General features: G+C 42.5%; 1 protein-coding gene across 3 annotated transcripts in view; it reads right to left on the bottom strand.

Annotated features, from left to right (window-relative positions):
- tmem131l (transmembrane 131 like) overlaps positions 1 to 25,135 on the bottom strand; it is a 108,218-nt gene that overhangs the window by 26,310 nt on the left and 56,773 nt on the right. Inside the window, exons 4-20 of one of the 3 annotated variants that reach the window (XM_038999890.1) lie at positions 20,726 to 20,797; positions 17,281 to 17,404; positions 16,554 to 16,670; positions 15,204 to 15,308; positions 12,444 to 12,521; positions 10,881 to 11,061; positions 9,284 to 9,342; positions 9,074 to 9,179; positions 6,468 to 6,573; positions 6,089 to 6,233; positions 5,553 to 5,726; positions 3,638 to 3,707; positions 3,383 to 3,500; positions 3,127 to 3,196; positions 2,773 to 2,882; positions 2,312 to 2,381; positions 210 to 334 (exon numbers count right to left, since the gene is read on the bottom strand). In XM_038999890.1, coding sequence (XP_038855818.1) covers positions 210 to 334; positions 2,312 to 2,381; positions 2,773 to 2,882; positions 3,127 to 3,196; positions 3,383 to 3,500; positions 3,638 to 3,707; positions 5,553 to 5,726; positions 6,089 to 6,233; positions 6,468 to 6,573; positions 9,074 to 9,179; positions 9,284 to 9,342; positions 10,881 to 11,061; positions 12,444 to 12,521; positions 15,204 to 15,308; positions 16,554 to 16,670; positions 17,281 to 17,404; positions 20,726 to 20,797 — 1,830 coding nt within the window. The remainder of the gene's footprint in view (positions 1 to 209; positions 335 to 2,311; positions 2,382 to 2,772; positions 2,883 to 3,126; positions 3,197 to 3,382; positions 3,501 to 3,637; positions 3,708 to 5,552; positions 5,727 to 6,088; positions 6,234 to 6,467; positions 6,574 to 9,073; positions 9,180 to 9,283; positions 9,343 to 10,880; positions 11,062 to 12,443; positions 12,522 to 15,203; positions 15,309 to 16,553; positions 16,671 to 17,280; positions 17,405 to 20,725; positions 20,798 to 25,135) is intronic. The other 2 variants (XM_038999892.1, XM_038999891.1) reach the window with 2 other exon arrangements.

Raw genomic sequence — 25,135 nt, 5'->3', positions numbered from 1 at the left:
GTACTGCAATAACTACTGTAATATCAGTGCTCATATCAAGATCTTGCAGGCACGAGAGACTACAACGACCAGTACGCAACAACTGGGGGGGGATTATTCACAGTACTGTTTATGTGGTCATTTTGCCTTTGTATGTACATGACAACATGAAAATCAGAAGACTATTTCTAAGAACGTGTCAAAATGTAGAGGTGTCAATCATAGTGTACCTGATGAGTAGGATGGTGGTGGTGGGTTTGTGTTCGGAGGGGGTGAACACCACAGCCACCTCCCTGCTCTCCCATGGCTGGAGGAGGAGACGCAGCGCTCCCTCTCCCCTCACACTCTCCCCGCCCTGCAGACAGCACACAGGGTTAATATATCACTGCATGAGCACACTTTATATATAGCGAGTATTATTCAACGGCGGTCTCCTGGACAGCTGAAACACTTCTGGGGTTGGCTGTATCAGGCATATCAAGAGTAGGAGTGCTGATCTGTGATCAGGTCTTGCCTGTTCATTCTGATCTAAAAGGGCTGAGACGCTTGATACATACGGCCCCCTGGCTTTCATTCTCTACTAATCATGGACCGATTCAGACCTGGGACACCAAAGCCAATGATTAAAGACTGCATTGGTTTCCCATAACTAGAGCAGTGTTTCTCAATCAATCCCTGTGGGGGGGGGGGGGGGGGGGGGGGGTGTCAGCACCAACCTGTATTCCCTAGGAGTGGATTGAGAAAATCAGAGCTGGAGTGTCAAAAGAACGGAACAACTAAAGTACATGCATCAAAATGCAATAAGGACCAAAGAATAACGCAATAAAAAGACAGCAAATGCTCAATGTTCGCTGCAAAGTCGGTGACTTACCCACCGTAGGTCAACATAATATCACACTTGGGAGCAGTAAACAATGAGCTCTCAAAAATGTCCTGTCATTTCATTGTAATCAATTGCTACGGGGTGAAATTTCCCCTAGGTACAGAACTAGGATCAGCTTTCCCTCCGCCATTCCTAACCTTAACCATTAAATGGGGGAAAGTGTAGACGCTGAACCAAGAGCTTGGAATTGTCAGGGACCTCACGAAACAATATTATCACAAAACACAATACTGTAAAGTGTATTTGGAAAGTATTCAGACCCCTTCTCTATTTCCACAACTTGTTACGTTATAGCCTTATTCTAAAATGGTTCATTTTTCCCTCATCAATCTACACACAATACCCCATAATGACAAAGTGAAAAGTTTTCCTTTAAATTTTAGCAAATAAAATAAAGAAAACCTTATTTAAATAAGATTCCATTGATCATCCTTGAGATGTTTCTACAGTCCACATGTGGTAAATTCAATTGATAAACGGAGCAAAGTACAGAGAGATCCTTGATAAAAACCTGCTCCAGAGCACTCAGGACCTCAGACTGGGGTGAAGGTTCACCTTCCAATAGGACAACGACCTGACCCTAAGCACACAGCCAAAACAAAGCAGGAACGGCTTCGGGACAAGTCTCTGAATGTCCTTGAGTGGCCCAGCCAGAGCCCGGACGTAAACCTGATCGAACATCTCTGGAGAGACCTGAAAACAGCTGTGCAGCGACGCTCCCTATCCAACCTGACAGTGCTTGAGAGGGTCTGCAGAGAGGAATGGGAGAAACTCCCCAAATACAGGTGTGCCAAGCTTGTAGTGTCATACTCAAAAAGACTCAAGGCTGTAATTTCTGCCAAAGGTGCTTCAACAAAGTACTGAGTAAAGAGTCTGAAGACTTATGTAAATGTGATCTTGTCTCTCTTTTTTTTTTACATTTGCAAACATTGAAAAAAAAAGTTTGCTTTGTCATTATGGGGTATTGTCTGTAGATTGATAAGGAACAAATGTATTTAATACATTTTCGAATAAGGGTGCAACGTAACAAAATGTGGAAAAAGTAAAGGCGTCTGAATACCTTCCGAATGCACCCTATATGTATCACGACTGTATTGAGATTCGATACTGTGATTTTATTGTGATTCGATGTTCCAAACATATTGCTCACGTGTTTGCTGCAGAGAAACGAGAGAGCCACGAGAAAACAAGTTTTAAAAAGAAGATGGAAAACAAGCTATAGGATGTGATATACCAGAGTTTTGGCGCAGGTACAGCCAACTAGCATTAGTTTATGTTAACTACCTAGCAATTTATTTATAAAAATCAGCAAAAATAATATCGCTTTATTCTACTGTATTTTCCCCCCATCCCTACCCTACACCTAATACATTACAGCAGCCCCAGTCCCATAGTCAGACAGTGGAACCGCCAACAAACTACATTTCCCAGAATGCACAGCATCCTTACCTTGTGCTCTGCATGCAGCAGAGTGAACTCTGTAGTGCTGATGTTGACAGAGAGGGGGCTGATATTGAACCTGGAAAAACAGGGGAGAGAGTAGGAGGCCAAACAGTGAGACGCCTCATCAATAACACCTACAAGGGACACTCAGAGCTAACTGGTACTAAACTGCAATGTTAAAGGGGCAGTTCTGTCTAAAATCAACGAATATTTGCGTGAACTGTCCCTTTAAGGAGTGGGAAACTAACGCGAAGGAATTTGTTACAATAGTCTGAAGTGACTTCCCATTCCTTCCTCTGCGCTGATCTCAAAACGCACTACAGGTGAAAGCAATATGGTCTAGTTGTTTCACTTCAGTGCAGATGAAGGAAAGGAGATGAGAGGAAGCCACTATAGACTATTGAGACGCACCCAAGGGAGTGCATCTCCTGTGCAACTAATGGTGAGAGGTGTCCTTGGGTTCGTACCATTTGGTGAGTAGGTCAAGGGCTTCCAGGGGGGCCGGGTACAGGGAGAGGGCTCTGATCTCCACACACACCACAGAGGAGGAGGGGTTCTTCAGAGTCAGCAGCTTAACCTGGGGGAAAAGTTCAAAGTTCAAAAGATGTATTGTACATTGACAATTGTATTTGGTTTCCATGGCTCACAGCTGGACCCATAACATAACAAGACATTGCAATGGAAAAGCATACTAAATGTTAAAAGTGTAGATGGTTATTACAAATATCTCAAATCCTCCAACTGCCACAGGTGAATTGTTGACTAGATGTACTACAAAGCTATTCAACTATTAGTGTGTGATAAAAACATGTTTGGGTTACTTTGCTTTCATTGACAGGGACAGCACCAAAGTCTAGAGGGGACGAGGTCTCCGCTGGTAGTCTTGGCCACCTTTAGTGAACAGAAGAAAATAGGAACTGTAAGTGTAGTGTGTGTGTGTGGCCCACCGCCATTATAAGTGATAGGTGTTAGAGTGACTAGATAATGTATAAGTCACTGAGGGTAGGAAAAATGTTGTGTGTGTGTAGGAGTGACCAGACAGAGTAAAGGAGGGAAGTGAACAGCCGTGTGTCTCACCTGCAAGGCAGCTGGTCTTTGCGGATTTGCCAGCGAGCGCAGAGCTCCGAGGCCAGTCTGCTGTCCAGCATCCAGGAGGAGGAGTCTGAGAGGAGAGAGCGCTGCCACTGGACACGACCTGGAAACACCCATACAACACAGCCTGAGTGGACCACACACCTGCACACATATCAGTCAAACACACACTGTACCAACAGCAGAGACCAATGACTCAAGCATGCACGCCACAAGCGTGTGCGCACACACACGTCTCACCTGCTTCTGACAATCTGAGAGGACATAGTCGGCCACACTCCCTCTCCGCTTCAAACACAACATTACCCTGCTGGAGAGGGAACACACAAACACACTCCCATTAGAGAACACACTCCGTTATTTTTAGCTGAACGAATGTCATATCAATATAATGACAGCTTGGACACGCACGCACGCACGCACGCACGCACGCACGCACGCACGCACGCACGTTTTTTAGAAATGTTTAAAAATGGGGAAAAAAATTACACTGAAATTTTACATAAGTATTCAGACCCTTTACTCACTATTTCAATTGGGTTCAAGTCTGGGCTCTGGCTGGGCCTCTCCTGTGTTGAACCTTCACCCCAGAAGGTGAACTTTCACCCCAGTCTGAGGTCCTGAGCGCTCTGGAGAAGGTTTTCATCAAGGATCTCTCTGTACTTTGCTCCGTTCATCTTTCTCTTGATCCTGACTAGTCTCCCAGCCCCTGCTCCTGAAAAACATCCCCACAGCATGATGCTGCCAACACCATGCTTCACCGTAAGGATGGTGCCAGATTTCATCCCAACGTGACGCTTTGCATTCAAGGCAAAGAGTTCAATCTTGTTTTCATCAGACCAGAGAATCTTGTTTCTCCTGGTCAGAGACCGTTAGATGCCTTTTGGCAAACTCCAAGCGGAGTGGCTTCCATCTGGCCACTCCCATAAAGGCCTAATTGGTAGAGTGCAGATATTGTTGTCCTTCTGGAAGGTTCTCCCATCTCTGTCAGAGTGACCATCAGGTTCTTGGTCACCTCCCTGACCAAGGCACATCTCCCCCGATTGTTCAGTTTGGCCGGGTGGCCAGCTCTAGGAAGAGTCTTGATGGTTCCAAACTTCTTCCATTTAAGAATGGAAGGCCACTGAAGAATGATGGAGGCCACTGTGTTCTTGGGGACCTTCAATGCTGCCGAAATGTTTTGGTACCCTTCCCCAGATCTGTGCCTCGACACAATCCTGTCTCAGAGCTCTACGGACAATTCCTTCCACCTCATGGCTTGGTTTTTGCTCTGACATGCACTGTCAACTGTGGGACCTTATATAGACAGGTGTGTGCTTTTCCAAATCATGTCCAATTAAGTCAATTTACCACAAGTGGGCTCCAATGAAGTTGTAGAAACATCAAGGATGATCAATGGAAACAGGATGCACCTGAGCTCAATTTCGAGTCTCATAGCAAAGGGTCTTAATACTTATGTAAATAAGGCATTTCCATTTTTTTTTTTTATATATCCGCAAAAATTTCTAAAAACCTGTTTCGATATGTCATTATGGGGTATTGTGTGTAGATTGATGAGGAAAACAATGTATTTAATCCATTTTAGAATAAGGCTGTAACGTAACATTTGGAAAAAGTGAAGGGGTCTGAATACTTTCCGAATGCACTGTGTACACACACACACACACACACACACACACACACACACACACACACACACACACACACACACACACACACACACACACACTAAGTATATCAGAACAAAGGCGTGAGAGCAGATGTTAAACATTAGTATAGAGATCAGAACAACGGACAGTGTAGTATGTGTAAAGTGTGGTTATTCAGGACTGTAGTAGTATGTAATAGACAGGTGTCTATGGCAGTGTTTCTCAGTCCGGGGCGTTTATCCACAAGGTATCACAGCATATGAGTGGTGATCTAGGATCTGTCCATATAATCGTATTCATTATGATCTAAAAGGCTAAACTGATCCTAGATCAGCACTTCTACTCTTTGTGGACACGGCCCCTGGTCCTGGAGTACACACCCGATTACACTAACAAACTCCTCATCAATCCTTTGATTAGTGGAATCAGGCATTAATCCTCCATACTCTCCTGGTCTATGGAGAGTATGGAGGAGTGTGTATGCAGACAGTCCCTGGGAGTATTACCTTGGCCAGGGTGGAGTGAAAGTGGAGGGGTAGTTTCAGGGCCAGACCCAAGCCAGTGGTCAGGGAGAGGGTGGATAGCAGGTTTAGGGGCAGGCTCCTGTTGAGGAGCTGCAGGGAGAGGAGCCGCCAGCAGCCACCCTGGGGCACGGACACCGCACCGCTGAAGTTGACCACCTTGACGCACGGGGGACAGACGGTCAGCACGGACATACTGATAGCAGGAGATTCAACTATAACTACGCAGATCTCATTCTCTCATATTTGAACTAGAGACTGATTTCAACCTGGGAAACCAGGCCTGTGAAACTTCGAGAGGCTGAGTTGTGCACCTGTACCAATCTGTATAAAGAAACCAAGGCAAACTACTTTTGCACATAGCTTTCGGGCTGAACTCTGACATTTCTATCGACCGTAAGAAAAAAAACTTCTGTTCGACTTCATAAAAATGCCAACGGAATTCATGGAACCACATTTGTATGACGTAGCCATCTTTTGAGATGCCCAGCGCAACTACAAAAGAAGACCACCACCCCTACCTTGAGTAAGCCCTGGGACTCCGGGGAGAGGGTGGCGTCCTGGACGGCGAGGGGGAAGTGGAGGGTGTTGGTCAGCCACAGGTCCACGTGGTCTGCCCCCCTCTGCCTCTGTCTCACCTGGAAGACACTAGACAGCTCCAACCCCCTGGAGAGAGGAGGGACAACCATTGAAAAGTGCTCTGGAGGAGTGAGAGGCACTCTGTCTCTTAAATTGTGTTGATGACGTAACACCCATTCACTACATTTCCTAGCGATTTGTTGTTATCTTGATTTTATACTTTGTAAATACAAACTGAAAACAGAACATAAACGTCGCCTTACACACCTTGAGGGCAGAAAATACAATCGACATCTCCTTTTGAGCAGAGTATGGTCTTACCTGTGTGTGATGTGGAAGCCAGGGAAAGTGTTCAGTGTGTGATTCCCCAGGACCTGTAGGCTAATATGACTGGAGCATCTTCTACCCTGACCTGGCAGAGACCCTGCTGAACACAGTCAACATTGGATTTTAAAAGTAGGAGGTTCCTCTCGGTAGATAAGTTACGTTCCAGCTAATACAGGACAGTTGTATTTTTCATAGTGATAGAAGCTAAATACATATCTAGATTGGAATTAAAAGCATATGTGCCTTAAGAAAGTACTCATACCCCTTGACTTATTACACACGGTGTTACAGCCAAAATTGATTAAATAATAACTGATATTGTCTTGACTCAATAAGTATTCAACCCCTTGTTATGGCATGCCTAATCAAATTCAGGAGTACATATTTGCTTAACAAGTCACATAATAATTTGCAGGGACTCACTATGTGTGCAATAAAAGTGTTTAAAATGATTTTTGAATGACTACCTCATCTCTGTACCCCCCCACCTACAATTATCTGTAAGGTCCCTCAGTCGAGCAGTGAATTTCAAACACAGATTAAACCACAAAGACCAGGGATGTTTTCCAATGTCTCTCAAAGAAGGGGACCTATTGGTAAGCAGACATTGAATATCCCTTTGAGCATGGTGAAATTATTAATTGCACTTTGGATGGTGTATTAATGCACCCAGTCACTACAAAGATATAGGCGTCCTTCCTACTGTAACTCAGTTGCCGGAGAGGAAGGAAACCACTCAGGCATTTCACAATGAGGCCAATTGAGCCCCAGAGTGGAAGTGTCATAATACCCATAAAACATAGCGGTCAAACAGGGAAATGGTACAAATAATTTCTTCTGCCATTCATATTTCCAATAGGGGATTTAAAAAAAACTTAAAATAAGGTCAGTGTTTTGTGTAGACTTACCCTGGTGAGATGTTTTCATAACCACGTAAATCTCTCTTGGACAAGATGACTTATCAATATATTCAGCTCTATTTACTCTCGGAGTCTAAAATGCTAATTAGCCTCAAAGTAGACGTAATGCAAAACTACAAATCAAGCTCCTGCATGTCATCTCTAGCTGATACCGTTGCTAACATGTATTGTGTCAAATTAAAACTTACAAGACAGCTCACAGAATTGTCCATTTCAAGAAATGTTGCAAATGTATTCATTACTACATTTAGTAAACAGATAGTTAATCCAGATTCTTACGTTTGCCTCGATTCGGCAGTCTCGTTCAGATCATCATGGTATTTTTTTATGATAGCTACATTAGCATCTAATTAGAGTTTCATTTTTAGGGGGTAAATACAGGCGAATATATTGATAAAAGTCACCTTGTCCTAGAGAGATTTACACAGTTATCAAAACATCACATCTGGGTAGGCCAACATGAAAAACGATTGGAACCATTTCCCTGTTTGACCGCTAGGTTTAATGGTTATTATGACTTATACTGTGGTACTCTATGGTGACTTTAAAAACATTACAGAGTTTAATGGTTGTAATAGGAGAAAACTAAGGATGGATCAACAACATTGCAGTTACGCCACAATACTAACCTAATTGACAAATTGAAAAGGAAGCCTGTAAAGAATACAAATATTCCTAAACATGCATCCTGTTTGTAACAAGGCACTAATGTAATACTGCAACAACAAAAAAATATGGCAAAGCAATCAACTTTTTGTCCTGAATACAAAGCGTTATGTTTAGGGCCAATCCAATACGGTAGTACTGTGTACCACTCTCCATGTTTTCAAGCATAGTGTTGGCTGCATCATGTTATGGGTATGCTTGTAATCGCTAAAGACTGGGGAGTTTTTCAGGATAAAACAAGAAATGGAACGGGAGCTAAGCACAGGCAAAACCCTAGAGGAAAACCTGGTTCAATCTGCTTTCCACCAGACACAGAGATTAATTCACCTTTCAGCAGGATAATAACCTAAAACACAAGGAAAAATCTACAATGGAGTTGCTTACCAAGAAGACCGTGAATGTTCCTCGGTGGCTGAGTTACAGTTTTGACTTAAATCTACTTGAAAATCTATGGCAAGATCTGAAAATGGTTGTCTAGAATTTTGAAAAGAATAATGAGCAGGTGTGGAAAGCGCTTAAAGACTTACCCAGAAAGACTCACAGCTGTAATCACTGCCAATGGTGTTTCTACAAAGTATTCAGTCAGTGGTGTGAATACTTATGTAAATTAGATGATTTCTGTATTTCATTTGCAAAATTGTCTAGCAACATGTTTTCACTTAGTCATTATGCGGTATTGTGCATAGATGGGTGAAAAAAAAGCACTTTAATTTTGAATTCAGGCTGTAAAAACAAAATGTGGAATAAGTCAAGGGGTATGAATACTTTCTGAAGGCACTGTACTACAACACCTTGGGCCTTATTGCTTAAATATACACACATGCTATCAACTCATCAGCAAAATAGGAAAAGATCTCACACAGCTGAGTTTGCTTGGTGCGGGTGTGTGGGAATAATTTGATGATGATATATCAAGAGCAATTTGCAGGTTTTCCTTTTCTTTTAAGATATCAACATTATTACCACAAACGGCAAACAGACCCAGTATTTCTCTACCTTGCCATTGAAACGTACCTCTGCAGGCTAGCGTAGCCACTTCTGTGAAGTTTGTCGCTGATGCTCTCAGCAGGACTGGGCTGAACTCCAGAGTGCTGTCCACTTTGGATAACAACTGTATTTCCTAATAAAAAAAATAGATACAATATAAACTCCTGCATGGGTAATACTGAATACATATTAAATAGACTCCATATGAGTACTCTGAGTACTCGCACAGAAACTTACCTTAACATAAAGTTTCTTTCCTCCTGAATTCAACATATAAATTCCTATTTTTGGCTCCCCTGTAGGACAGAATGAAGACATAATAGGTTAATGACATGTTATTGACAGGATCTAATAAATACTGTACTGCTTCCCAACAAAACACTGAAAATTGCACTTCTCTCTGTCGCCAGTAGGTGTCACTACGCACAAAAAATGGATACGTCCACCTTAAGACAGACAGTCAATAATCTTCAGGGCTACTTGACATCCTCTTAGGTACTGTGACTATACTCCATGCACATAATCTAAGAGTGTAATGCTGATGCTCTATGATGCCCATTCCAAGGTAGAAGGTAAATGCCCCATCTATCCCATTCATGCATGCCAATCACATCTGTTGTACACGAGACAAAAAATTACTGATAACACTCCTCACAGGAGGTCAGATGACTGTGACAATTAACTTAAAATTAGATCTAATGTTACTCACTAGGTGGTTTCAGTTTAGTTTGATCTGGACAGTAGCACTAAGTGAAAGGAGGTGATTACGTTTACAGTATGCTGTGATCATAAAAACCTGAGTGCTCTACTCTACAGCAGCAGTGCAGCAGTTTCGTGGGTGAAAGCGCTGAGCTGACACTTCAGGGCTGATTTCCTTGGCTCTGGCAATTCCTTTCAACCTCAGGTTTCTCTGCAAGTGAGACTGTGGATTAAAATTACCTGTGCTACCGTTCACGCTTCACCTCCATCGATTGCGTTGCATTGGCAAACCAATGAATGACCAACCGTTCACTGGGAGTCACTAAATTCACCGTTTTAGTACCGTTTCACAGAAAAAAAATGTTGTAAACTGACATGACCCAGATTAAGTCTACTATTAGATTAAAATGGAAATGGAAAACATCCCTTAGTTGTTTATGATGTAGAAGTCAGTGGACAGAAGAACAAGGAAAGAACATCTAATCACCCATGTCTGGCCCCTAGTACAAAACTGTAAACAATGGTTGCATCCCAAGTGGCACCCAATTCCCTATATAGTGCACTACTTTTGACCAGAGCCCTATGGGTCCTGGTAAAAAAGTAGTGGACTATGTAGGGAAAAGGGTGCCATTTGGGACAAATACAATGTTAATCTACCATCAATCTACAGGCCACATGCCTGGTGTGATAGGGATATTCTAGCAGGGAGATGTAGTCTACTCTACAGAGTATAGTCCGGCCTTGATAAGGGAGCACTAATGGTCCTGTGTATGTAATATGGGGTGTGGTGGTGATGAGGATACAGGATGAACTTGCACCAATGGGCTGATCTGAGATCAGTTTTGCCGTTTCCCCTTTAATAGTCAAGATGAGAATTTGGGGAAGGACATGTTTTATTCTACAACTAGCTGTGGTAATATGCTAAATGGCTCAGCAGTGGTAAGGCTCCCAAATCCGAATCAGTGTTTCTCCCAGATGTTTCTTTAGGTGGGGTGCAAAGGTCCCTAAACCCGCAGACTACCAACATTCTGTATTAAAACCAACCAACATCCTAAAATATTTTAAGTTATTCCTAACTCTCATGCCTTACCCCACCTCCACCCCCAAAAACTAGTCCCCTAGCCCCGACACCCACCGTTGGCAGAGCCGCGGCCCGTCGCTGGGGCGACCAACAGGACCAGGATGTGCTCGATGATGTAGGGCTTGAGCTTGTCCAGGTCAGCGGGGCGTTCTGTGCTTTCCGACAGCCTGATCTGGAGGTTGAGTCGCTGCTCTACCCCGGCCGCATGGTCCTCAACACTCTGGAAGCAGGACCCCTGGGGAAACGGCAGGAAAGGCATACCAGTTACACAGAGGGAGCAAAGAGGGAGAAAGGGGGAGGGGGTTGGTTGAATAGAGCAAAGAGAGAATGAAGAGGAGTGTAGAAAGAGCGATTAGTGGGAGAGTGGAACGTGGAGAGTGATAGGGGGGCAAGAAAGGGGGGACAGAAGGAGAGACAAATGAGTAAAATGGTGTAAGAAATGTAAACGAGGAAGAGATGAAGAATGGGAGTATACTAAAAGAGAGTGTGTGTGTGTGCATGCGTGTACAAACACACACACACAGTATATACATAGTCAGCTAGAGGCAGAACTATGGGCAACAAGCTGCTTCTCTCCAGTCCCTCAGCACTGTACCTAACCCGCTCACTAACCCTCCCTTTAATCTGACAAGATCAGTATCTGAGGGGTGCAAAGCCCGGCTCAAACCAGGCCTTGTCGTTTTAAGAGTAGGAGCAACTCAGGCCTGGACTTAAGAAACAGACAGCTATCTATCCCTGGCTAGACGCCACAGGGCCTGAGCCTACAATAACAAACACCAAGCCCCTGTGGATACAACAGACATACACAGACTACCGGCCACTTCCTGAATACGCCATATTAGTGCTTATCCCCCCTGACCATAGGAGTTGGCTATACCGTACTAGAAGTATTCACAAGGCATTATGAACAAACAAACAAAACAAAGTTGGGTTAGGTTTGAGAGATAGAGTGGTGTGTAGGGCTTGCGTCATGGTGGTGATTGCGCCACCTGTGTTTAGGGAAGCTCCCGGCCCAATTAAAGGTCTCGCGAGGAAGCAATTATGTTCCTAGCAAGTGGTCTCACTGTCCTTGGGGTTTCTTGTGGAACCAGACTGCAGTCAGATATCACAACACCGCAGCTCACTCAATAGATGTCCTGTACACATAATCCTTCAAACAATTTCATCACGAGCAATGATTCTGCAGTAAAGTTTAGAGCCACAATTCATGTGACATAGGTAATAACCGACTACAGGAGAATAACCCTTGTGATTATCGTGAAGCCAAGAAGATAGTGAGTACACACAGTTAAGGAGTATTCAGCACTCATGTTGACAATAGTTAGAAAAAAGAATAAAATAAACAGTAACGGCCATAAGTGCTATGAAAATGCCTGTAATATCAACGCTCAAAGTTATTCTTACAGTTTGCATGGAATTTAAACGTTTAGCCTTTAAAACGCAAATAGGTTGTCTCGAAAATATCAAGTGGTCATACACATGCATTTCTGTTAAGTCTGGCATCATTTTTGATTAGATTTTGGTCTTGTGTTCAATTTTGAACTAATATAAAGCATTTTTCAGTCTTTCAATTTACATAGACAACATTATTATAAAAAGTGATGAGATGCCCAGTACCTGCGGCTGGCTGTACATGCTCTTGGGTAAACTGCACTCTAGGAGTAGCCCCAGGATAGTGATGTTGGAAGAATCTTCCTGTAACAGCGTAACAGAGAACAGAGTCAATGGTAGAAACTTACAATCAAGGAGGTTGATAACTCAGCCTTCATTCCAATGCTCTTTGATGAGATGAATAGCTGGAAAGGTCATGTTGATTAGACTAAATAAACTAAAGACAGTTTCATTAATCCAGATTAAAGATCGAAATTACATCCACCACTCTTTTAGATGGAAGTCTAATGGGACTAGTGAAGAAAAAAATACAGGCATGTGTAGCATAACTAACAAACTAAACTAATTATGTGAGGTTATATTAAGCAAAACATTGGTAACATACAGTTGAAGTCGGAAGTTTACATACACCTCAGCCAAATACATTTAAACTCAGTTTTTCACAATTCCTGACTTTTAATCCTAGTAAAAAATTCCCTGTTTTAGGTCAGTTAGGATCACCACTTTATTTTAAGAATGTGAAATGTCAGAAAAATAGTAGAGAATGACTTTTCAGCTTTTATTTCTTTCTTCACATTCCCAGTGGGTCAGAAGTTTACATACACTCACTTAACAACCTCATGCTAATCGCATTAGCCTACGTTAGCTCAATCATCCTGAAGAAGTTTTAATGAAGCAGCCAATTGAGGACTTGTGAGGAGTCTGTCAAACTAGACACTCTAATGTACTTGTCCTCTTGCTCAGTTGTGCACCGGGGCCTCCCACTCCTCTTTCTATTCTGGTTAAAGTCAGTTTGCGCTGTTCTGTGAAGGGAAGAAAGTTATTTGGTTCTGGCCATTTTGAGCCTGTAATCGAACCCACAAATGCTGATGCTCCAGATACTCAACTAGTCTAAAGAAGGCCAGTTTTATTGCTTCTTAAATCAGGACAACAGTTTTCAGCTGTGCCAACAATTGCAAAAGGGTTTTCTAATGATCAATTAGGATTTTAAAGTGATCATCTTGGATTAGCTAACTTCTATTGGAACACAGGAGTTATAGATGCTGATAATGAGCCTCTGTACGCTCGTCGTTTCCAGCTACAATAGTCATTTACAACATTAACAATGTCTACACTGTATTCCTGATCAATTTGATGTTATTTTATTGGACAGAAATGTGCTTTTCTTTCAAAAACAATGACATTTCTAATTGACCCCAAACTTTTGAAAGGTAGTGAACATGACCAGCATTATTGCCCTCAGTCATTGAACCCTATGACCTTTGTGGTTCTAGACAGGGTTATTTACTGTAAAGTCCTTTGTGACATCTGTTGATGTAAGAAGGGCTTTATAAATGCAAAACTGATTGATTGATTTATCAACATGACCTGAAGGTTATCCCAACTACAAGGCAGATCTCTTTGACATTACTATAACACAAGTCTTCACTAGTCAAGGCCTTATACTTAGGTGACAGTATTCATACATGACAGTGTATTTGGATTGGTGCGTAGTGCGTTATTTCATATCAAAAGTGGTGGTGAGCTCAAAGCTACAGTACACGCTGTGAAATAACAGTAACCTCATCCAATGACTTGGTGTGAGAGAGAGAGAGACTTAATTTCAACCTCCCCACTAAAGAACCAGAGAGAAATAAAGATAGAAAGTGAGACAGAAATAAAGTGACAGAGAGTAAAGAAATAAAGGGAAGGGGGAACTAAATTTGAATCTGGCTGCCAAAGCTCGGTCTATATTTAAACCTGTTCATATGTTCAGCAGCTCAACAGGCCGTGATACAGCAACACAAACCACAGACACCGTACAGGAACGACTTTACTCACAACGCCTGTCTACCTCGCATAAAAGTACATCCGGATCAGTGAAGAAACTCTATGGTTATGTCCCAAATGGCACCCTACTCTATTTATAGTGCATTACTGCAGCAAAACCCTATTTTCTATATAGAGCACTGGTCAAAGGTTGTGCACTATATAGGCAATAGGGGGCCATTTATTTAAGACGCAGCCCATAAATTGTCTTGTAAAACTTCAGTGTTGTAACAGAAGAAGAGCGTGAATTAGTAGTCGATTATATAAGTAAACCATTCTGAGAAAAAACAAAACAACCATCTTGCAAAAAATGTTTAAATAAAGACTAGAAGCAAGTCTGAGTGATTGTGAGAACGCAGCCAGGCTGACATTTTGTAACTGCCACCCGCTTCCTGTTGCCGAGGGTAACGCTCATCCGAAGAAGCCTTGTCGCTTTCACTCCTTCCCTTGATGTTTTTGTGGGTGCGAGTGCGTGTGTGATGGGACTGCTTTCATGCTCCCTGTGTGTGTGTGTGTGTGTTTAGGCACAAGTGTGTGATTGTGTATACACAAATATGAACGTGATTGATCATGTGTGTGCATGCATGAATGTGTATATACCTTGTGTGTGTGCGTACGCCTCTCATGTAAGTGTGTGTTTATGCCTCTGTGTGTTTGGTTATCTCTGTATCGGGACTGGCAAAGAGGGGAAGATAGCTGCTGGCTATCAGATGTCAGACAATACAGCAAGGCCTGCACACTGCAGAGCAGGGCAGAGGGCCATGCTAGCAAGTTTTCTGTGGTAAATATTGTGGTAAATGTGTTTGTTTGTTGGTATGGCATGTGTGTGAATCTTTATAGTACTGTGGTAAACATATGTATCCTGTTGCCACATGTTGTCTGTTGACTTTCTTGCCCAGGAACAATTGCCTGTTGGGGAATAAATCAAGTGTATTGAGTTGAATGGAATGGACGTACCTGAGTTTGGCTTAGCTTGATGCTCTGGATGTGGGGGAATATGAGGACACTGTCCTTCCTATTGACCCCATTTACAGAGCCCCGGTGGACACCCAAACCAAAAACCTGGGTGAAAGGACATTACTGTTAAAGGGACAGTAAATATAAATGACAAAAATTACTTATTTTACCTTGAGAGATGTTTAATGTGTCAGAAGAGTGTGCAATCCAAAAGTGGAGTTTCATTTACTTGGCCATATTAAAGGGACTGATTAGACCACAGAATATTAAATCAAAGGGAGTGAATGAATCCAAGGTAGCATGCTAATGTTGCTTATGCTAATAGTGACCATGACGTATACAACACTGGAGAGTGGATCATCATAATATCAAAATCCCCATAGTTTATTTAATGGAAACTTAAGTTATTTAATGATTGGGTGTACTAAATTGTGCCTTTTCACTGATAAACAGAATATATTTAGGCCTAGGCACCCTTACCTCCCTACCAAGAACCATGAACTAATGCTTATTTAACTATTAATAGGGCTGTGGGCTTTAATGTCACTCTGTTAACACCCATCTGCTTTGATGCGTCTTTAAAAGGTCAGGGGTCAATGGTGCCAAATATCACATCACAGCCATTACTTCCTGTGTTTCAAAACGGTTGCAAAACTAACTTCAACATGCCTTCCACCAGGCACACAATGCTCTTTTTGAGTCCATATTAAAAACAGATCCCTGGTTGTGGGTCAGGGCATACGTCCCAAATATAACCCTAGTCTATAGTGCAGGAATATTTTTTAAACAATTTAAAGTAAACTTTTACCCCATTTTCTCCCAAATTTCGTGGTATCCAATTGGTAGTTACAGTCTTGTCTCATCGCTGCAACTCCCGTACGGACTCGGGAGAGGCGAAGGACGAGAGCCGTGCGTCCCCCAAAACACAACCCAGCCAACACGCACTGCTTCTTGACACAATGCCCGCTTAACCCGAAAGCCAGCCACACCAATGTGTCGGAGGAAACACTGTACACCTGGCGACCGTGTCAGCGTGCACTGTGCCCAGCCTGCCACAGAAGTCGCTAGAGCGCGATGGTACAAGAACATCCCTGTCGGCCAAACCCTCCCCTAAGCCGGACGAGCTGGGCCAATTGTGCACCGCCCCATGGGTATCCCAGTCACGGCCGGCTGCGACAGAGCCTGGACTCGAACCAGGATCTCTAGTGGCACAGCACCACTCGGGAGGCATAGCACACTATTTTTGACCACAGTCATACGGGCACTGGTGAAAAGTAGTGCAGTAAATAAGGAGCCGTTTGTGACGTAGACCGTAGAGCATTAGTATCATATGCTCATATCACTACTGACCTGGTAAGAGAGCACCCCGTGGGCTGATGTGTTTATAAATAATGAGTTTTCTACGTTGCCCTCCTCCGTCGGGAGGAAGACTAGTTTAAATGAGGCCTTCCCTCTGGGTGGGATTACCTGAAAGCAGAGAGAACACGGGGTCAGGGTTCGCTGAAAGGCAATGACTACGTTACAATGTCCATACTAGCATGGCTTCATACATGACTTCACACTCAGTAGTATGCTGGTGAGGGACACAACTTCCACCACTTATATGAGAATCATGCTGAGAATGATTTGTGGGTTAATTTCAGCGTGGAATCGTTAGGAGAAAAAGTGATATGCAAGGATGTAACATGCACTGTTGTCAGAGTGTGATGCAACGCTGTTGTGCTTGATTTATTTTCTAAGCAGAGCAGGGAAATGCTGTGGGTTTCAATGGCAGTTTGAGAGTTTAAATAGCTGTACTGGTGGCCCAAGGGACTGACATGAGAAAGAGGGGGGAGTGGAGAGAGGTAGACAAAGAGAGGAAAAACAGTGTGAGAGAGAGAGGGGGGAGTGGAGAGAGGTAGACGAAGAGAGGAAAAAAACAGTGTGAGAGAGAAAGAGAGCGCGCAAGGGAGAGAAACAGAGAAAGAGGAGAGGGAAGCAAAATAGAGATTGTAGCGAGAAGCTGGATGGAGTGGGGTGTGGTTGAGTGAGAGGGGGGGTGGGGGGGGAGTGTCCGAGGGAGGGCACACACACTCACCCTTCTGTGGAACGAAGGCATGTGAAAATGTCTGCTGGATGTAAACATTGACAGCAGTGTCACTGGGAGTTCCTGGCTGGGGTTGTGTATGTATATGGTTTCAGCTCTTGGCAGCCCCAGTGGCCTACAGAGGGAGAGAGAGATAGAGATGGACACAACAAGCACCTCTCATTGTTCTATCCAGGCATAGTAAACATCAAGCTTAACTGAACAAAAATATACATGCAACATGCAACACTATCAAAGATTTTGCTGCGTTACAGTTCATATAACGAAATAAGTCAATTGAAATTAATTCATTAGGCCCTAATCTATGGATTTCACATTACTGGGAATACATATATCTGTTGGTCACAGATACCTTAAAAAAAAAAGGGGCATGGATTAGAAAACTAGTCAGTATCTGGTGTGACCACCATTTGCCTCATGCAGCGCAACATCTCCTTCGCATAGAGTTGATCAGGCTGTTGATTGTGGCCTGTGCAATGTTGCCCCAATCCTCTTGTGCGAAGTTGCTGGATATTGGCGGGAACTGAAACACGTCGTACACGTTGATCCAGAGCATCCCAAACATGCTCAATGGTTGACATGTCTGGTGAGTATGCAGGCCATGGAAGATCTGGGACATTTTTAGCTTCCAGGAATTGTGTACAGATTCTTGCGACATGCGGCCGTGCATTAACATGCTGAAACATGAGGGGATGGCGGTGGATGAATAGCACGACAATGGACCTTGTCATGGCATCTCTGTGCATTCAAATTGCTATCGATAAAATGCAATTGTGTTCGTTGTCTGTAGCTTATGCCTGCCCATACCATAACCTCACCGCCACCAACGTTGACATCAGCAAACCGCTCGCCCACACAACGCCATACGTTGTCTGCGGTTGTGATGACAATCGGACGTACTGCCAAATTCTCTAAAACGACGTTGGTAGAGAAATGAACATTCAATTATCTGGCAACAGCTCTAGCGGACATTCCTGCAGTCAGCATGCCATTGGAAGCTCCCTCAAAACTTGAGACATCTGTGGCATTGTGTTGTGTGACCACGCTGCACATTTTAGAGTGACCTTTTATTGTCCCCAGCACAAGGTGCACCTGTGTAATGATCATGCTGTTTAATCAGTGTTAAATACTTTATCGCAATTGGACATCGACAAAGTAATATTTCTAAACTACTATGAAACTAACTTTTGTTTGAGTACAATTTAGACATTGTCACCTCATTTGCAGTTTTACCATGATTACATTCTAGTTACCGCTGTAGTTATAGAGTAACTTCAGGGCATACGAGTACGACTCAATGCAAAGTGTTTCCGGTTGTGTCAACACTGACATAGCATCAACACTTGACAATGAACTAGAAATGTCCCTTTAATAGTGACGTTTCCTCTAGGGACAGATCTAGGATCCACTTCCCCTCCCCTAATCCTAACCTTAACCATTAGCGGGGGGAAACGCAAAACTGACTCAAGATCAGTGTCTAGGGGCAACTTCGCCCTACACCATTTTATTGAGTACAAGTTAGCACTTCCTGAAAACGAGGAAGTCACTTTTGCTCCTCTGACACTTCTCTGGGGCCGACATCAAAGGAGAAACCGTGACATAGTTCAGATCAACCATAAAAACAAAGCGAGCGCAGCCTGCTATTAAAAGGTCTATGGTGACCTTTGGAGCTATGCTTAGCGCTCTCCATTTAGCATTTTAATATTTTGATGTGTTTGTAATAAAAAGGGGGCCCAGCAACAAAGGCAGGAGTCACCACAGTTCTGTAAATTGTCCCTCTTAAAGGAGAGGTTTGCAGATAAAGTTAATAGCTGCAGGTGCAAGCTTTCCTCATGCTAGTGTCAACATAACCATAAGCAAGGAATATATCAAATACACCTGCTAGTAACTTTTAGAGCTACTGTACAATGTGAAGTCATTGGATAGGTCAAACTCCATTTCCTAACGCGATTAAGTTACAGATAGAGGCGTTTTAACCTCGCCTATTTTATAATCTAGATGTTTCCTCAATTCAATGCTGATGGCAAAAGACAGCAGAAATTCCATCCTCTTTATGCGAAGCTACTGCCTGTCCTAGCCACTCGTATCACATGACTGGGGACCTGCATTGTAGTGGGGACAGGGGGGTTTGTTGTGTGTTTAAACAACGGGATGACAGTAAATACTGTGAAAGTAGTGCACTACACATAGGGAATAGAGTGCCCATATGGCTCTGGTCAAAGTAGTGCATTATATAGAGAACAGGGTGCCACTGGGCTCTGGTCAAAAGTAGTGCACTATATAGGAAAGAGGGTGACATTTGGGACACAACTTCGGTCAATAAAGGTCTGTTTGGGCATGCCTGGTTCCCTCTGCGCTGCCTGGCAAACGGAGAAAGAAGGGTGTGCTAATGTTGCATATCAACACTGTATATTGCCATTGCTGAAATTACTGGGCTGTTGGGTTAGCCTAGTTAGCGAATGGCTAGCAAGGCTAGGGGGTGGGAATGAGGTTGAGTTTAACACCTTGTGCTGGTGTTATGGCGGCTTTGCTTGATGCCACTGTAGCAAAACAAGGGCGTGAGATTTTATTGTTTAAACACTTCAGTCATATAGCAACCATTGTCCGTAGCAATAAGGTATGGACGAGGGTACATCCTAGGTCGGACCTAGTGTTTACTAGTTTGTTAGAGGTTGGGAATGGGGTATTTCTCAGATTTAGAAACAGAACGAATTAACAAATAGATATCTTGGATACTTGGACCAATAGATAAACAAAATGGGAAATAAACAGACCTTGGAGGGAAAAAAATGTGAATATGGCTCAAAATAATTAATAAATATGTCATAGGATACATTTTTTCAGCTGCAAATAGTAGCAGTGGTGACAGCCGTCCAAGCACAACAAAGAGTCTCGCTATTCTGGTGATTGTTTTGGGAGCGGGGAGGCAAACAGCAGAGTTCTAAACATTTCCCCTTGGGTCTGACCCTATTCAGTCTTGCGCTTATGGGAAGAGAGCTGAGCTGCTCATGACCTTATTTGGTCGTCATCTGTCTGTTCCTTTGGCTTCCTCTGCGTTTAAAAAGCCCCTCCGCTTTATACAGAGAGCTTCTCCACTTCTACTGCTTTTTATCATCACTTTCTATGCATGTGCTTCTTCTTGGGGGCTTCCGGTGACATAATCCAGACAAGGTTTGGTAAAGGTTACAGATATTTTGTTGATTTTGGCATACGACGCTATTCTAAATGCTTTTTCCACATTACTCTTATAACTGTCGGATTGTGATTTGGAGTCGGTGTCTTTTGCACCCATGTGTACGTCTAGAAATGAGGTGGTTGGTTATAGTAGCTCCAAACACAGGATTTATCAATGTCTTGACATTGGCTTATGTTTATGTATCCTTTTTTATGAATCCTTTTCTATGAAACCAGGTGAGAGTGAGAGAAATAAACTCACTGTGTCCCAAACTCCAGCGATGGCGGCTGGAAGCGCAGCGGCCTTCCATTCTCCGGCACGTAGAATGAGGAGCTGGCGAAAGAAAGACAAAGAGAAGAACACATTTATGTACACCTATCAACTCAGTGGAGTTCCAATAGGACCTTATCATATGAAACAAGCGAGCGCTCGGGCGACTTGGCAAAACGCTTACTCTCCTATCTAACAACACAGCCAGAGTGATGGCCAAATCTCGAGTCCTCTGAGACACTTGATCGTCCTACTCGTAAAAAACTAAATACATAAAAAATATAACAAAAGGCAGAGAGGGGTGTCAGAGATGATGAATTAGGGGGATTTAAACGGAAGTCTCCCGCTTGCCAAATCCATTTCACACCCCATTGGGGGGGGGGGGGGGGGGGGGGGGACTCGAGTTGAAACACGACAAAGACAATGAGAGTTCTTTATTAAAAGAGCTGCTTTACAGTGTCTTTGGGAAACTCAAGCGGCATGTGTTGGGAGTGTTGGGACTAAAACCTGCTTTCATCAACACCAATGTGGGTCCTTCTATTTGTGATTGGAATTGTACTCATTTCAATAAGGAAGGTATAACCTGGTTTCTGTATGTTTATTAGACACCAAACAGAAGAAAACTGGGAGAGACTGCCTGGACTAGTCCAATGAGAAATTAACAATTTTTTTCGTTGCAAAATGTTTTAGAAAGTTTTTCGTTGCTGTAATGAACATGCCCCTGCATTGCACTGCAAGCGAGCGTCAACGCACGCAGCAATACAACGCAGCCAATCACAAGTGACACCGTTACAACAGAAAGTGGTGGTTTCTAATTCTGAGCTTCAATAAGAATAGCTCTCGGACATCAGACATCACACACATCTACTTCAGTTTCATATTAGAAACTCTAAACTATCAGAGGTGTGAATCCAATGTTGTCAAGGAGATTTCAATGTTGTACAATTGGCGCATGTACAGTATATTCGTTATGCATCTTATTTATCAATAGTGTACAGCATACAGATACAGAGCCTTTGAGCGGAAAATCGGTCAGACAGCGCGAGAGCTGCGGCTACAGCATCTCAAACAGCAAACGCATACATTGGCAACGGAAAGCAGGCTTCATCACTGTCACACACCACTTTGCAATGAGCTGGAGGCAGTATGCATATACTTAATTGTTTGAAACCTGAACGTATTAATACATATTATGGAGGCATGTCTTACCTTGCTTCAAAGTAACCTCAGCCAAAAATCAGTCCATATCCGTGGAAGCAATCATTTAATATAAAACTTTATTTCACTGTCCAGTAGCCACAATCCTAGTCATATTAGCAACCCGTGCTAGTTGTTGCATATTAGATCTCCCCTCTTAAAAATTGTCTAAAGGATACTTTCATCTCGGTCACATGAAACCACTTGCATGTGCGGTGCCCTTTTGACAACGAGGTTATCCCGCTAATTGCATTATGGAACGAACATTCGCAAGTAGACTACTGCCTTGTATGCATGGCTGCGCTTATGTGAATAAATAATAGTTGAGCAACATTTTAAGCTAAACGTTGTGATCTGTTGCATCACATATTGTTATGTAGCCTATTAGGCCTACTGGATGTATGAATTAGGGATCTATCGTCCCACAACTGTCCCAGAGTCTGTTTGGAATAGGGAATTTCTTTCTAGACAAGGTGACCAATAGAATTGGTCAACCTTTCTACTATGGGGGATAGTAGATTGACAGGCTAGTGATTTTGTTGTTGGTTATTTGTCTTCGCTGAGGAAATGTAAATGTGGACAGTTATTCTAACATCTTCAAAGTGCACGTCAGATTTCTGTAAGAAGGACCGCACCTCGTTGCATCCTCGACTTGCATGTTCTGTTGACATTAGTTACCATAATCTAAATGTGATTTGTCATTCTGAGCACCATGGGTGGACGACCTAATCAGGTTACACATCCAATGCATATGGGTCCGATCATTTCTCAAATGTCCGGTAAATGAAAATCCCCCAAATGGAAACCCTGGCTGGGTTCTTGTGTTGATAAACATGTTTATTTGACACGTTGATTGTTGGAATGGATGGGGATGCCCATAAACTAGCTCAGTGTTTCCCAATCCTAGTCCTGGGGACCCAAATTCATGGGGGGATAAAATAAATAGATAGTTACATATAATTTACCATATATCGTATTGTTACGCAACAGGACTGTTAAAACGAGCTGCCTGCTAATTATCTACAGGCTGTTTCAACTTGTCAATTTCCAATTATTTTCTAACAGTTTGAATTGAAGTGTGTTCCGCCTCATTAATTAAAATAGAAGTAGCCCATTTCAGTGTTGAGGACAATTTATGTTTGAGGCTTAACTGAGCCGGACAAACTTCCCTCTTCGAGAAGAGCCCTTCCCCATTTTTTCTGCACATGAAGTATGCAGACATTTGCAGTCTTGCACAAACGGGCACATTTTCTGACTGGCGCTCACATTGTTGCATTGTTGTTTTCCTTATGAATAATATGTGGACATGTGTGCGTTGCTATCAAAGTAATTGCCTTATTTTCTGTATATCGTGTTGTTTCTACTGTAGCATACAGTATGTATGTATATATATATATATATATATATATATATATATGTATGGAGCATAATGTATTCACAGTTTTATTCACGTTTTCAAGTACTGATGACAAATAATGCATTCTGATTATTGCATAGATTGTAATGGACACCTAGGATGTGTGTAAAAATCTTTCTTGATATTTTGTTATACTGATTATAAATGAGCTACTGCTAAGATATTTGCCAGCTATGTGTGGCGCCATGTTTGTTGACATTATACAATGCATTCTGGGTGTCACGTAAACGTCTGTCAGACCAAAGATGTTATAATGAGGTGAAGGAATGGTTCACTTATCTTTCGAGTAAACTTCCAGAAGTGAATGAAGGAAAGTGGATGATCGTAGATGACACACCCCCTTGAACATGCATACTGCAAACATACCAAACTCATCTTATCTTTGGTTGACGCGAAAAAACTAAAATGGCAGCTCGCACATCGGACTACTTCTGATTTCTCGAAAGTGTTTTACTCAATTATTTCCATCAACTGTGAGCTCACCTGTGATGTGACGATTTATAAATAGTAACTGCTATTAGCTGATTCATATTAAAACGAGCGAGTGGTTTCTGTCAGCCGAAAGTTCTCTAAATACGTAAATCTTCCCTTAGTTAGCGCTAGGACTAATGTAGCCTACATTTTCCGGTTTAGATGATTGTGTATGCTGTCACTATTTCTGTGAATCTCTGAACATTACATCCAAAAATAAACTGTTCACATTCAGGACATAACTTTGTATGGACTGTGTTTGTGCAAAATGTTTGTGAAAAAAATTGTGTGGCCAGCTCAAATGCTGACTGTTGCGTCAATCGAAACTGTACGTTCTAATCACACTGGTTTGAGTGTACGCTGTAGAATGATCACACACGTTTGTTGTAGAGGTCGACCGATTCTGATTTTTCAACGCCGATACCGATTATTGGAGGACCAAAAAAAGCCGATGCCATTTGTTTTTTGTAATAATGACAATTCCAACAATACTGAATGAACACTTATTTTAACTTAATATAATACATCAATAAAATCAATCTAGCCTCAAATAAATAATGAAACATGTTCAATTTGGTTTAAATAATGCAAAAACTAAATGTTGGAGAAGAATGTAAAAGTGCAATATGTGGCATTTAAGAAAGCTAACGTTTAAGTTCCTTGCTCAGAACACGAGAACATATGAAAGCTGGTGGTTCCTTTTAACATGAGTCTCCAATATTCCCAGGTAAGAAGATTTAGGTTGTAGTTATTATAGGACTATTTCTCTCTATAAGATTTGTATTTCATATTCCTTCGACTATTGGATGTTCTTATAGGCACTTTAGTATTGCCAGTGTAACAGTATAGCTTCCATCCCTCTCCTCGCCGCTACCTGGGCTCGAACCAGGAACACATCGACAACAGCCACCCTCGAAGCAGCATTACCCATGCAGAGCAAGCAAACTACTCCAAGTCTCAGAGCGAGTGACGTTTGAAACACTATTAGCGCGCACCCCGCTAACTAGCTAGCCATTTCACATCGGTTACACCAACCTAATCTTTTTTTTTTTTTTTTTTTTTTTTGGGGTGGATCAGCTTAATATTGCGGAAAGAATGTTGCTTCCAATGTAATTGTCTGCATCATTTCCAATCCCCCATATTTTTTTGGGTAAATATATATATCCATACACGCATGCATACATATATACATATATACATACACATACCTATATAGACATACATACTTTTTTAAAGAATATACCTTTATTATTATTCCCCGCAACCCTACCACCGCTCCCCCAATTGGAGTAAACTAATAAACACTTCTGCTTTTA

The sequence above is a fragment of the Salvelinus namaycush genome, chromosome 8 (genome assembly GCF_016432855.1).
Source record: "Salvelinus namaycush isolate Seneca chromosome 8, SaNama_1.0, whole genome shotgun sequence".
Lineage (NCBI taxonomy): Eukaryota > Metazoa > Chordata > Actinopteri > Salmoniformes > Salmonidae > Salvelinus > Salvelinus namaycush.
Note: the sequence above shows the minus strand (reverse complement) of the source record. Positions and strands in the feature narration are given on the sequence as shown.